The sequence below is a fragment of the Populus alba genome, chromosome 3, assembly GCF_005239225.2.
Source record: "Populus alba chromosome 3, ASM523922v2, whole genome shotgun sequence".
Lineage (NCBI taxonomy): Eukaryota > Viridiplantae > Streptophyta > Magnoliopsida > Malpighiales > Salicaceae > Populus > Populus alba.
This window is the reverse complement of record NC_133286.1, coordinates 14,846,053-14,860,679: the sequence shown is the minus strand read 5'-3', so window position 1 is coordinate 14,860,679 and position 14,627 is coordinate 14,846,053. Positions and strand designations below refer to the sequence as shown.

The 14,627-nt window shown below is 32.5% G+C and overlaps 1 protein-coding gene across 1 annotated transcript; it reads left to right on the top strand.

Annotated features, from left to right (window-relative positions):
- The first annotated feature begins 711 nt into the window (after window positions 1–711).
- On the top strand, window positions 712–4,037 carry LOC118028737 (ACT domain-containing protein ACR8). The gene is made up of 7 exons (XM_035032443.2): window positions 712–1,240; window positions 1,753–1,798; window positions 1,941–2,055; window positions 2,205–2,272; window positions 2,367–2,933; window positions 3,042–3,146; window positions 3,237–4,037. The coding sequence occupies exons 1-7, from the start codon at window positions 1,179–1,181 to the stop codon at window positions 3,600–3,602; spliced, it is 1,329 nt and encodes a 442-aa protein (XP_034888334.1). The 5' UTR covers window positions 712–1,178; the 3' UTR covers window positions 3,603–4,037.
- The last annotated feature ends 10,590 nt before the right edge of the window (window positions 4,038–14,627 follow it).

Below are 14,627 nucleotides of genomic sequence, written 5' to 3'. Positions count from 1 at the left end.
AGTTAAATAACATGGAGATTTCGCTCTAGACACGTGTTACTATGGATTGCAACAATAAAATTACACAAATATAATATGTGACTAAGAGTAGTATTTTCATGTTGTATTATTTAGTTTTTTAATAGAAAAATTAATGGTGAATATTTCAAACGCCTCAACGAGTGGATAATATCCTACACCATTAAAGAGGCTGGTGACAACTTTCTTAAACGTCCAATTTGGCTATTTGCCGTATTACTAGATACACAATCGTGTCCTTTTTTATATGGTGCGACGTGTGTAGATATATCATGGTTGGATTGTCGCTAGTAATATATTATTTGTGTTTTTCCTTATTTTTTTCTCTTTTGACAACTAAAATGTACATTTTTTTTTTTAATTTGTTATTTGCTTAGGTCTGATATTAGTCATAGATCCAAGATGATTGAGTCTGACATGGCAGCAAGGTGTGTGGATTTGACATGGCTATCAAATCTAAAATGTTTAAAATATTTTCTATATAGTTAATATTTTTTTATTATATATTTTTTAAAAAATTAATATAAGTCCGCCACAGAACGATGAACAAATATACTTGCAAATTATAAAGCCACAACATGTCAACCAAGAACTGGACCAGTGCTTTTATTTTTGAAAGTGAGCGTGAGCGAATGAGGCGTTAGGCACGCCATGTGACTCGAGCCTTTCCTTGTAGGCGTGGTTTCGATGCTCTAATAAAAATAACAGTATAATATTAAAAACGGAAAAAAGAAATTAAATGGGGAAATATAAATATGAGAGAGGGGGAGAGTGGCTACCAAGGCGTGCTTTGCAATTGGAAGAAGCATAAGTAGTTAAGTGAGAGAGAAGAGAGGGGGGGAAAAAACAAAAGAAAAGAAGCTCTCTGTAGCCGGAGCCCGAGCCAGCGCAAGTGCAAGAGAGAAAGAAACAAGGCAACAAGCTGGAGTTTGGTGGATTTAGTGTCGATTTGATCGAAAGAAGCGAGAGTGTTAAAGAATCTATCTTCTGAGTTTTTCTCCGAGCTACGGACTCTGTCTTGCTGGGTCTTAGACTATCTCGTCGTTTGTTGAGGCTTTTTAAAGGGAAAAGTGAAAACACTGAGTGTCTTAAAAAAAAGGAAGAGAAGACCTTTCTTTGGCTCTGTTTTTTTGTTGTTAGAAAGAAAGGAAACTGCAAAAATGGAGTGGAGTGCTTGTTTAGATGAATATGAGAAGCTTGTAATAAGGATGACCACTCCCAGGTTAGTTTCCTTTAAAATCTTCATCAGTTTGCTTTCGCCTACTTTTGATTTTTTTTATAAAAAGCTTTTCTTGAGTTTCTTTGCTGTTCTTGCCTTCTTGTTTGAGTTTCATTGTTTCTCCTGCCAATTATTCTTGTGATTTTCTTCTTGATTTGTAGCCTATCTGTATCAACTGAATGAAATAAACAATTTGTGTGCTAATTTTTTTTTTTTGCTTGGCATCAAAATCTTAACTTTCCATTTTTTTTCCTGAAACTGGTCGCCAACCCCACATCACATGCGGTCTGATTTCAAATCTCCCCTTCAAATCTTTTCCTTTTTTACCAATTTAAATTAATTTTGAAGACTTGTATTTTTTAAAAATAATTATTTGACTTTGTCTTGTGATTTTCAAGCCTCTGGAACTTTAAAACCTCTCTTACCAGACTTTTCCAGCAATTCCTTAACTTTGAAATTTAAACTCTCATGTAAAACGCAATTCTTCCCTGACATGGACCTTCCTGTGTTCACAGAGTCGTCATCGACAATGCTGTTTGCCCCAAAGCGACGGTTGTCAAGGTAATCCTTCTACGAAACCCTCAGGGCCACACAAAAGCACAAACCAGTCTTCTTTTAAGTGCTTCAAAAAAACGACTATTCATCGATAGTTTCTTCAAAAAAATTGACTAATCATTTGGGAATCTTTTGTTTGGTTTTACAGGTGGATAGTGCTAGAAAACATGGAATTTTACTTGAAGCTGTTCAAGTCCTCACGGATCTGAACCTTTCTATAAAGAAGGCATACATTTCTTCTGATGGACGGTGGTTCATGGATGGTAAGCTTTTTGTTACATCAGCAGCATCTTCTTTGCTGATTTTTCTTTTTGTTGCTAACGTGCGCCTGTATACATGCGCACGTTAGCAGTTTCATATCCTTTTGAAGTTCTCTTTTAATTTACTTTTGCTTTTGAATTACGTTTTGCAGTTTTTCACGTTACTGATCTCAACGGAAATAAGTTAACTGATAAGAGCGTTATTAACTACATTGAGCAGGTAATTTGTTATCCTTAAATGACTAGTTAATTAACAATTAAATGATGGAAGTTAGTGGTAACTGAAGTGTGTTTCATGTTTTGTATTTTAACAGTCACTCGTTACCATTCATTATGGGAGAAAAACCGGTTCTAATGGTTTAACAGCACTAGAACTAACTGGTACCGACCGGGTTGGGCTTCTCTCGGAGGTATTTGCTGTGCTAGCTGACTTGCAATGCAACGTGGTCGATGCTAAAGTTTGGACTCACAATGGCCGGATTGCGGCCCTAATGTTTGTGAAGGATTGCAATTCAGGGTCGCCGATTGAGGATACACAACAGATTGATAGAATAGAGGCACGTTTAAGGAATGTTCTTAAGGGAGACAATGATATTAGGAGTGCGAAAACTATGGTTTCAATGGCAGTCACACACACAGAGAGAAGGTTGCATCAGATGATGTTTGCTGATAGGGACTATGAGAGAAATCCTATTTTGCAGCCTAGTGGTGATTCTCCTGTAGTGACAGTGCAAAATTGGGTAGAGAGAGGCTATTCGGTTGTGAATGTTCAGTGCAGGGACAGAACGAAGCTTTTGTTTGATGTTGTTTGCACATTGACAGACATGGAATATATTGTGTTTCATGCCACTATCAAAACATCTGGAGACAGAGCATACCTGGTACTTATCAGTCATCTTAGTATAATGTGTGCCATTTTATAGATGAAGCTGTTAAACCTGATTGTCTGTTTTAGTTTTACTGAATTCATTTAAATTAATATCTTTCAGGAATTCTACATTAGGCACACGGATGGAACCCCAATTAGTTCAGAGCCAGAGAGGCAACGCGTAATTCAATGCTTACAAGCTGCGGTTGAGAGAAGAGCTTCTGAGGTGATTGTTCTATTCCAATTTATAGTGAGCTTCTCCGCACTTGTTAGGCCATTTATTATAAATGTTAATGAGAACTTTTTTGGTGGACAGGGTGTGAGACTAGAACTATGTACACTCGATAGGCAGTGCCTTTTAGCCGATGTGACGAGAACGTTTAGAGAGAATGGTCTTAATGTGACTAGGGCTGAGATATCCACAACAAGAGACATGGCTCTAAATGTGTTCTATGTAACAGATGCAATTGGTAATGCGGCTGATCCTAAACTAATCGAATCAGTTAGACAAAAAATAGGGATGAGTAGTTTGAAAGTGAAGGAATTGCCACCATTGGTTTACCATCAAGAGGCAGAAAGGGAAGATCAAACAGCAGGGGTTGCCGGGACAGTATTGTTATCGCTTGGAAGCCTAGTTAAAAGGAATTTATACCATTTGGGATTGATCAGATCATATTCTTAAAGTGGGAACATAAAAGACAATTTGGTGTTAGGCAAGAGATTTTTATTGTTCACTGCTCTTTTGCTGCTGCTGGCATATTCTTTGCTTGAGGTTTGGGCTTTTGTGTTGTTCTGTACATGTGGAAAAAGGTGGAGGAATTTGGTGATAGTAGATTGGTTATAGCTGGGTTGGGTTGGATTTGATTGAACAGATGGAGACACAGATCGGAGGCTGCTCCACCATTACTATTATTTATTTAGAGAATGCTCTGTTTGAAGGGAAATATTTGAATTTGAAGAACAGATGGAAAGTAAAAGGTGTTCGGTGGTAAATAGAGGTTTGCTGAGGAGAAAATTAGGTAGATAGAAAATCAATGGCTTCATATACCTTTCACAGTTGTACATATAACAACCCTTTAATATATTAGTTTTAATAGTTGACTTGGTTTATTCTATATACCAGTCTTATTTAACTCTCTCGCCCCCCCCCCCTCTTCCATGGATGAAAAAGAATTAGCATATGGTCCTACAATTATGCATTAAAAGTATCCCACTGCTTCTCGATGCCATTTTAAAACTCTTACTTAGGCGCAAGTTGTTGACCATTTTACAACTTGCCTAAATTCATGACTTCATCTTGATTGGGGAAGGAAGTTGGAAAAATGAAAAAAACTGACGGCATCAAGTAAAGAATTATGTGACTATTATCATTCATTGACAGCCTTCTGCATATTTATCAAAGGGTTATTGAGTAATTAGAAATTGGAAGAGCAGCTTAAGATGACTTTTCATGACATCCACTGGCCTAAACCTCATGATTAGTTGAATTTTGCAAACAAAAAGAAGGAGATGCTTTCTTTGAAATGTTGGTTGAAATGGGAGCACAGCCACCAATTTCTTAGATAGTCCAGGATATGGAGGGATCCGTAGCTTCCCAATTATTCTAGGAACTTCCTGTCATGGCATCAAATAGAAATAGTGACATTAATCGTCCAAATGTCTCAAAAGCTTTCGGGTTGTTTCGGCTACAGCTCTGGTTCGAGGGTGGTGATGATGCTTTTTTTAACTGTGCCCTAGTAGAAAAAGTCTTCATGTCTCAGCGACCTGGTTCTTACCTTTACGTGTTTGCAAACCGGGTACGTCTTTTTATGGTCTAAAACAAGCATCAATCAAGTGCTTGGTTTTCTCGCCTTGATACTTTACTTTTGGGACAAGGTTTCACTGGCTCAAATATCAGCTCAGTTGATTAGGTTACTGATGTCTTCACTAAACTACTCTCTTGTAATAGTTTTGATCTATTCACGAAAGACAAGACCCGTGTTGCTCCTTTGCCCATGTGCTTGAGGAGGGTGTTAGGAGACCAAGTCCTTCTCCTAATCCTTCCACACCTGTAAGTCCTAGTCCTGCTACAACTACTCAATCTCCGGCTGGATTGCAGCAGATATTGATTACAAGGTTCGCCTATGGAATTCTTTTAGTTGGTTCCAAACTTGGAAAATATCGTGACATATTTGACGCAAGAAGATTATGATTGAATATAAGTCCCTTGCTTGCCATAATATTTAACTATCAAATATTTTATTTGCAAATTGCAGAGGTAAAGCAGTCAAAGCAGGAAATAGAAATATTTAAAAAGATAATGCAAGACGGCTAGTTGTCTTTACCATGTTTCCATCTGTCGAACCAAAACAACACGACTGCCGGCATATAGTCCCTCTCTTAAAAGCAGGTTTTCTTGTTTCAGAACTTCTGATTCGTCTTCTTCCCCACCCCTGCAATCAAATTTCAAAAGAAAAAAAAAACATTCTGTATATTTCAAGATGCCATATTCCCTTGAGTATTGCATTCCCTAATTAAATCAATTTTTGCTCTTAATAATAGAATTGAAATTTAATATTAGGTTTTTCTGTATATGATTCTTTATGCTATACCTCTACCAGCCTTTTCAAACGGCACATTAACCAAATCATTATAAAATGCTTTTTTAAATTTCTTACAAGTTCGATGACTGTTTTGTTTAAACATAGGTGGTCTTTATCAACTAATAACTGTAGATGCATATGCTAGCTACCATGACAGGTCCAAGTGATAGGAATTAAAAAAAATAAATAAAAATCATTTAGATATATATAGAGGTAACAAGTCTTGCCCCTGTCCTAGCTCGTAAGTTGATACATATAACGCTTCATTTGAGCTGCCTCATAAGCAATCACTTCAATGCTAGCAAGTCCACATCCATCAATTAAATCCCTTCAGGTGCCTGATTTATGTCAATTAACTCTTGATGAATCACTTATGTACATTTTTTTAAAAATTGTTGTGAGATTCACAGGTAATTTTTTTTTTAAAAAATAACATAGTTTTATACAAATTACAATTGAAAAACATGAATTTGATCTAGTCACAATTAAGAAACGTGAATTTTATAGCTTATCACTATTCAGAATAAATAAGTTATAAATTTTTTTATTTGTAAAATGAAAAAAATAAAAAATCTTATACATAAATTAATTTTAAATTTTTTTGTTAATGTTAGCTAAATATTAAGGTGAGAAAATAAGAGTTAGATATAAATATTAAGTCCTTCAATTTTTTTATATTTAATTATATGATAATAATTGTTTTTTTTTTATAAGTAGAGTAATAGTTTAAGTTTCATTGATTTTTTTTTTTGAAATATGGTTCCTTTTTTAATTAATATTTTTTCCACAACAAATATTTTTTCCTATGTTCTTTATTTAATAAAAACCAAAAGAAATATAAAAAATAGTTAATTTGAAACATAGATTAAAAAGTTATTTCTCTAATTAAAACTTTTTTATTTTATTAAAACGCTCCATCATTTTAGGTATTTTTATACTATAAGATTTACTTTTTTGACAGTATCTTATCATAATCATAAAAATAAAAGCAAATTTTAATTAAAAATAATAATATTATGTTAAACTTGACACACATATATAAAAAAATATATAAAAATAATACACCGATCATGAGTTTCCATGTTGAACTTCTTTAACAATGTTATTAAATTCAGCTCATTGAATCAAGCTAAAAACACTTTGACCCTTGTTTAAAATCAAATTGGGTGGGAGTTGCTCTGATGTGACTCGGTTAATCTGGTGACTCACTGACTCCAAACATGATTTCAATCTGCCTAACTTTACTTAATTTTTCTTTACAAGACAACATCTTTATAATTTCTTTTAAGAAAAATATTTAGTCTAATTGAACATCCAATTAATTAATGTTAGAATATATTTTCAAAATTGTGAAGAACCACTATTTTAAACAAATCATCAGCTTCAAATTCTAATAAACACAATGTATAAGGATAAAATTAAAAAAAAAAAAATCAGCTATTTAAATAGAAAAATGCTTGAAGGACAAAAGAGGATGAAAAAAGAGAACATTATTCCAATCCAGAGCCTTTTCCCTCATATTTTACAACTAATGCCTGGGAGGGGAGTCTTTAGGTTTTTTTTATTAATCTTATTGATCATGAATTATATATATATGTGTATACACACACACACATCAATTGAATTAATCCGAGTAATTAACTGTACAAAAGTTCCAAAAAATGAACTTAACGTGACACCATTGAATATTAAGAAAATCCCCTAATTATTGAAAATGAAAGACCTCAAGAGTAAATAATTTTGAGTCATCTGGGTGGATGTAAACACGGCAATTCTGGGATCTTCATCTTCAATGCTAGAAGTTCTTGGTGGAGCTACCACCAAGCTAGTGGTTCACGTGAGGAAGATAGAAATGGGTTTTTTTCTGTCACTTTTAAGTGAGGTGGGTGACATACAACTAAGAGTCTTGACTTGCGAGTCCAGAAGTCCTGAAAGGGCGAAAGGCTGATTCTTGAATAGCAATTTGCATGCATGGTTCTCCCTGGCCCTGGTTTGCGTGAGCGTGGGGTTAAGACTTAAGACAACACCTGACTTCAACTCACCGGCTAACGTGCCGGTTTTGGCGGGTAACTGAGCTGTCAATCACTGCTAAGAATTAAGAGAAGGTTGCGGTGTGCAAGGCACGTGCTAGCTTGTTCACAGTTGAAAATCTTCATTGGCTCAGCTTTTAATAGAATCATAGATTTGTTAATCTCTTTCTCTCCGGCTCTGCGGACATGTCGTGGCCTAGTTTGGAGAAAAACTGGACACCAAGGGGATGTTGCCTTGACTGGGCCTGGGGCTCAAAAAAGCACACATGGCTCCCATATTTTATACATGTTTGCTTTTGAATTCTCTTATTAAAATATTAGAAATAGTCTGCGGATTTTCTTCTTTTCTTGAATAGGCAGCAGTCCACAGTTCAAAATAGAAAAAAAAAAAAAAAAAGAGGACTGGACAGGAGTTTTAAACTACCCATCTAATCAACCCTTGCCTAGATTACCGTTTTCTTGCGCAAAATATAGCTAATACCAGTTCAGAAAAGAGAAAACTGGGCAGTCGTTTTGAAGTTTGGAACTTTGAATACTTCGAAGTTTCCTTTATCAAGCTTTGAGAGGTCTTTTTCCTTCTTGGAACAGAAACCCAGCAATCCTTCCATCGGTCATTGGTTTGTGTCTTTGTGAACTCCAAGGTTAGTGGATCTACTGCACATGTTAGTTTCTGAAATTGTAAGATAGAAAAGTTTAGGGCAAACATATTGTTCATATATCTTAAATATATTAACTATTTTTGTTAACCAATCAGTTAATTAAGTATTTATAATGAATGTTGCTTTGTACTAATAGCAGGGGAGATTTCATGCGTATGCACGTGCTTACATCGTATATTAATTAAGTTCATCGATTATTTAGTTGGGTAGTCCACACATATTGGACTCAATTTAATTTTGTAATTTATTTGCCAAACCTATGATAGACGCTTGTAAAAAAACGAAAAAGAAGAAGAAACCTAGCTATCGCTAGACTTTGAGGTGTAATTACTCGAAAATTACATACACTAATCATTTTTTTGTTTTTCCCCCCCGTACGTTGATCATTATTCTTAAGAGTTATTTACAAAATAGCACGCATGGCAACATTTTTTTTTTTTTTTTTGCAAACAAGCATGCATGGAAAAAAATTAAAAAAACAATACACTATTGCTGGTTGTCCTTATGAGGAGCGCAGCTTGTTGAAATTTTAAATTTCAATAAGTTGCGCTACATTCTCAAAGATTGCATCGCTTGGAGTAGCATAAACTTTGAATTTTTTTAATTTAATTGTGCCAAATTTTGGCACAAATGAATATTAAATTGAGTTAAAAACTCAAAATTAAATAGACAAATAATAAAATTAACATCAATGTTTTAGCATAATTCGAAGACTTTCCAATCTTAACTTTTTACAACAATAAGCCAACATACTATAATACTATAAAACCGGATCTGTAAATTTTTTTGATATAATTCGAGCTAAATCTAATTGTAAATTCAAAGATTAATGTTTATTTTTATCAAACAAGCCGGTTGATGCGACTAGGTCTATTATCTAGTCCAAAAGTATATCTATTAATATTTTTATATAATTTAGATACAATAGAGATCTACATTCAATTAATCAAAACCTTTAGCATAAAAAATTTAAAGGTTGAGCTCGCTACTCCTAGCAGAGCCTTTGAGATTTCAAACATGTATGACATTCCGATGGCACGGCGATTCATAGAGGCAATTAGAATTATTGAGAGTGGATTTGAATAATCAGTGGCTTCTTTACGCTAAAGTGTGGGATCGATAAAGTCGTGTACCGATTCGAATATAATGTTTTGCAGCCCATTTGCAGAAAGAAGCATATTGTAAATCAGCTGCTACTGGTATAATTTTAAAGCTAGCTGAAGGCAAGAGTTCAAAACATTAAAAAAACCATAAAAGTGACAAGCTGTAAAAGAGGATTCATGCATTTAGCAAACCTTATCACAAGCTACTTGTGCAACGCAGAGATTACGAGTGGAATATTTGGCCAGATGATCCAAGCATTTGTTCCAAGATATTGCATGGGGATTTTTCAGAGTCAGCTCTTAAAAACCAAGTATCCACACCACAAGTGACTCTTTAACAGCCATCACTTTCTTTCCACCTCCATTATTCTTGATAATAGCTACTAGATTGATTCTTTTCGTGCAAACGACGAAAAAATAAAATCCTCTTTAATGTCTAATACTATTGTCAAAAGGAGGTGTGTAGGTCCTAATACAATTTAGATGCTTTTCCGAGACACACAAATCTCAAATCTTAGCCCCTAAACATTCAGTTGGCACACGTTTCACTGTCAGCGCATGCCCTTTCAACGTGGTTTTTTAACATAAATTTCTTTTATTTGTATATTAGATAAATCTATAATTATTTGTGTTAATAAATATAAAAAAATTGTTGATAATGATTAAAAGAATAAATTAAAATATTAAGAGATAGATATAAATTAAAATATATAATTTCGCAACAGAGATGATGAACCTAATTGCTCCAACATGACCCGACAAACTTAAAAGGTTCAAAGACATCTGAATCAATTAGTAAAAATAGTAGTTAGACTTAAAAAAAAACAATTAAAATAATTTTTTTTTTAATATTAAACCGACGACATATATGTGGATTACTTAATTATACGATCGATAACTAAAATAAATTGATAATCATAAAAATCAAGCACAAACCATGTATCAGGATATTAGAGGCTTGAATAACTTCATAAAATGCAAATTAAAATAATTTATGAAGAAAATTTAAAATTAAAAAAATAGTAAAGGATCAGGTTAAGAAAAAAAAAAAAAAAAAAAAAAAAGTGGGGAAGTTAGAAAAAAAATTCATCTCCTTGCCCCTTGTATGGTAATTCGTACGTAATTTAAACAAAAATGTTGATTATATATATATATATATATGCTTAATAAGAAGGGACAAAGAATAAGTTGAGATAGTCATAATAATGGCATGAAAAACAACCAAACACACACACACATATATTAATGAATGTGTATTGTTTTGCTTAAGATAAGTCATTTGCTTTTAATTATATATATAATCCCACTAATCTATTTTTCTTGAACGGTTTTTTGCTATAGTTTGTTGGGGAATCCAACAGGCTATTGCTTTATAATAAGATTAGAAATTTTGTTTGCCATTAGCTGTTTTCTTTTGCAAGCAAGAATCTCTTTAATTTTATTCTTGCTCGGAGCCTTTTCTAGTTTCATATAGCTTTTCATTCCTGTTTATGCAAAATGCACTGCAAAAGCATCTATTACATATGAGTATTCTTTCGCCGCATGCCTTAGCTATTCTAGCAGAAATAAATAGTAAGGACTCTCACTTTTCTCTTCCCCTTTCCCTTTTATCGATCCTTTTTGCAAAGGAGATTCCACTTGGCTTGGAAAATACTCGTATAATGCTAAGAACTATGATTAGTTATTACCTAGCTAGTAGCAATAAGTAGCAAGTGTCTTTATATGAAGAATATCTCCTCAATATACGTATCATTCTAGGCGAATACAATATGTCGTGTCATGGTGGCATTTTCCTTTAATCAATCTTTCTCCTCGAGGTATCTCAACCTCGTCTGGTCACGGCATGTTAGGTCTGGAACATGTGAATTTAATTAATTTTATAGAGTTAAAAAATCAATTCTTATATTTGAAATCCTTTTTTAGATTATTAATTTGAATTTCAAATAAAATTTAATTCATAAAAAAAAATAAGTTAAGAAGTGAGACCTCCTTTTAGAATTGGCATGAAAAGTGACATTTCAAAAATATCCATCTATTTATCAAGTTTATGGTTTGCAACTCTTGTGTTACATTTGTTAGTGAATATATCCTTTAGCCAATCAATTAGTTATATATGATGTTAATTTTATTTTAATAAAATATTTATCTTTAATATATATTAAATATTTATTTAATTAATTTACAGTAAAGATAAAATTTTTAGGACCAAAATTCTTTTTTAAAAAAAATTATAAAATTATTATAATTATAAAATTTTTATACTATAACATAGAAAATAAAATAATCATTTTTAAACTAGGAACAAAGGTTCTCTTCCCGTCATCAATACTTGACTAACTAGCTGCCTTTGTTAATAATGTTGGATATTATTTTTCTTACCTAGTTGTCTCTTCTTTTTCTTTTCTTTTCTTTTTTTTAAAAAAAGAAAAAGACAACTAGATAAGTATCTTAACCACTTGACTGACCAATTAAAATAAATGAATTTCTCAAAGTCAAATTATATTCTTAATTTATTAAATAAACAACTCATCATTTATATAATAGTTTTGCAAATTCATCTACTAAATTAAAAATACATAGCTATGATAAGGTTAGCCACTCGTTGGATGCTTTTATTTTATGATAGTATCGAATACTTAGTAGTCGTGTAAATACTTCAAACCTTATAAATAATAGAGTATGTAAATTTAGAATTTTTATCCATTAAGTAATAGAATTTAAATATAGTAAAAGTCCCGTCCGTGAATACACATCATCATTCCAATGTATAAAACGCCTAACTTATTTGGACAGTTTGTTTAAGAATCTTGGAAACTAAATGTTCTCTTGTGCTTGTAACCGGAATCTATCCAAATGCTTGCCTTTGGACTTTTGTATTTGTAATATACTCATGCCTGTGCCGTTGAATTTTCCAGCTGATGATGGAAGAAGGTTTGTAATATTTTTAATGGAATGTTCCAAAACGATGCTTTGTCATCTAAATGAGACCTTACAGAAAGAAGATCCTCATTGGCCATTAGCTGAAATCATCGAATGATGCTACAATAATTGGCTTCCCTGTGCCCTAGCTTCTTGTCATATGGCACATCACATGTTAATGTTGCCTATGTCATGTAGGGACTCCTTTTGTCTCCCTGTGAAAAGGATCGAACTAGTTGATCGAGCTATATATATATATATATATATATATATATATATATTCGAGTTGAATTATTAGCCTTGGTGCTGCAAGTATGCTGGGGATTTTCAAGTTGGCCATGGATAAGTAGACTCCATGCATTCAATGCTTCAAAATCTGTTAGATAAACATGATGAGAGCTGGCAAACAAACTCTTTAATGATCAAAAAAGAAAAAAAGAAAGAAATCTGCAATGATCCATTATTTCCAAAGAGAATAAAAATATTAATGTTAATAAAACAAGACAGAGAGTTGAAGTACTTAGTGGTTTTCTTTGGAGGAAAAAGGAGCAAGTTGAAATGTTGGGGAAGAACTAATTAAGGGAATCATTCAACAATAAGGATTGAATTATTTTTCTTGATTTTTCAGATATTTGCTTAACAAAGGCGAGAGCAGAAGAGGTTCAAGGAAATTGGTCGGGCATCGAGATCGCTGGCCTTAAGTTAGAGCCTGTAATTTTATCTAGCGAGAGCACAAATCCAATATTGCGAAAGTGCTTAGGCCTCTTAAAGGCCCTAGAAATGGATCATTTTACTTCATATAATATTAATGGGCCGTTAGATGTTTAAGCCTTTTTATAGCAGGAATGTGTCGGGAAACAGCTGTTAGCTAACTGAATTGGGCTGGGTATTTGCCTCTTGAGACCAAGAATTTTGGAAGGGGCCGACAGGAACCCAACGTAAATTTTCGCATTAAGGAAGCCTGTCAACTGTTTGTTCTGATTTGGCATTCGAGGTATTAATGTATTATAAAACATGAAAATTTATATCATGAATCTGATTCGTGTGGCTCAGAGAAAAGGTTTTTTGTTTTTTTAACTAACGACAAAACGGATTGATTGTTAGGTACAATGCCTATCATCATCATCATTATAATTGTTATTCAATCCAAAGTTTACCTTGATGGTCAAAAACCGTTTATTTTTAATTTTGACCTTCCGAACCTTAGCATTAAAAGCAATAGAAATGTATTTCTTTGATTAAACTAACTATTTCTTTGATTAAAAATCTTAATTAATGTATAAATTAATATATCTTTAATTGTTGAAAATAACATCTACTATTGTTATTCACATAACCAAACTTACATAGTATTTTTCTCCCTTTTCCTCTCATCCTACCATAACTAGTAATTTTTCAAAAAAAAAAAAGATGGCTTTGAATAATGATGAGCTCAAAACATATACACGTTTTATACCTTGTTTATTTAGCCATTACTTTTTCAAACGACTAAAAAATACAATAGAAAATGACTTAAAAAAAATGATAGAGAACTGAAAAAAAAGCTTAAAAAACCAAGAAAATCCATGTCAACTTTATAAATCGGGGTTAATCTTTTAAACTCATAAATCGTTAAATTCTATATTTAAACTCAACTAAGAAGCTAAACATCCGCTTCATTAAATGTTGGAGGACGAAGTGATAAAACAATCAATTAAAAAGTTTTTCAATGTCAAAAAAAAAATAGATTTGACAGAAAAAAAACTAAAAAAATAATTATTTTAAAAAAAATAATTGCAAAAACCATCTAAAATGGAAAAAAGAAATCAAAAGAATAGAAACGAAAATATAATAGATGAAAATATTTATCAAGGATGAAATTGAAAAAAATATTTAATTTAATAAATTATTCTAAATAAAAAAAATTACAATAAAAGAGAACAAGGATGAAATTTTTTTTTAAAAAAAACCTTGATTTCACAAATTATTCTAAATTTTAAAAATTACAATAAAGAGAATAGGAATGGAAATTTTAAGTACAACAAACCTTAGGAAGACTTTACTTACCATCCTGGAATCATGGTTTTGGTTATTAAATGTGCCACGTGCGTGGTTGAAAAGCGGCAAACACTATTCATGTTTTTTTTAATTTTTTTAAAATTCTTTTATAAAATCACCCCATTACCTATAATGATACTCAATAACTACAAAATCTCCACATTTACATGATAAAAGAACCCTGAGTCAAAGATAAATTTTTTTTTTAATTTCCTTGGGCAATGAAATCACTTACCTGTTCAAAGATAATTTTCTTTTAATTTCCATGGGCAATGAAATCACTTACCTATTTAAAAATTAATCGAAAGACTACAAAGCCCATTGACCCAAGTTGTTGTTTTTTTTTTTTTTTTTTTGTCTTTCAACAGCAATTAAGA

Coding starts and splice junctions, on each gene's coding strand:
- LOC118028737 (XM_035032443.2), top strand. CDS start 1,179: ATGGAGTGGAGTGCTTGTTTAGATGAATATGAGAAGCTTGTAATAAGG. Junction 2,056..2,204: donor TGGACGGTGGTTCATGGATG/GTAAGCTTTTTG, acceptor TACGTTTTGCAG/TTTTTCACGTTACTGATCTC. Junction 2,273..2,366: donor TTATTAACTACATTGAGCAG/GTAATTTGTTAT, acceptor GTATTTTAACAG/TCACTCGTTACCATTCATTA.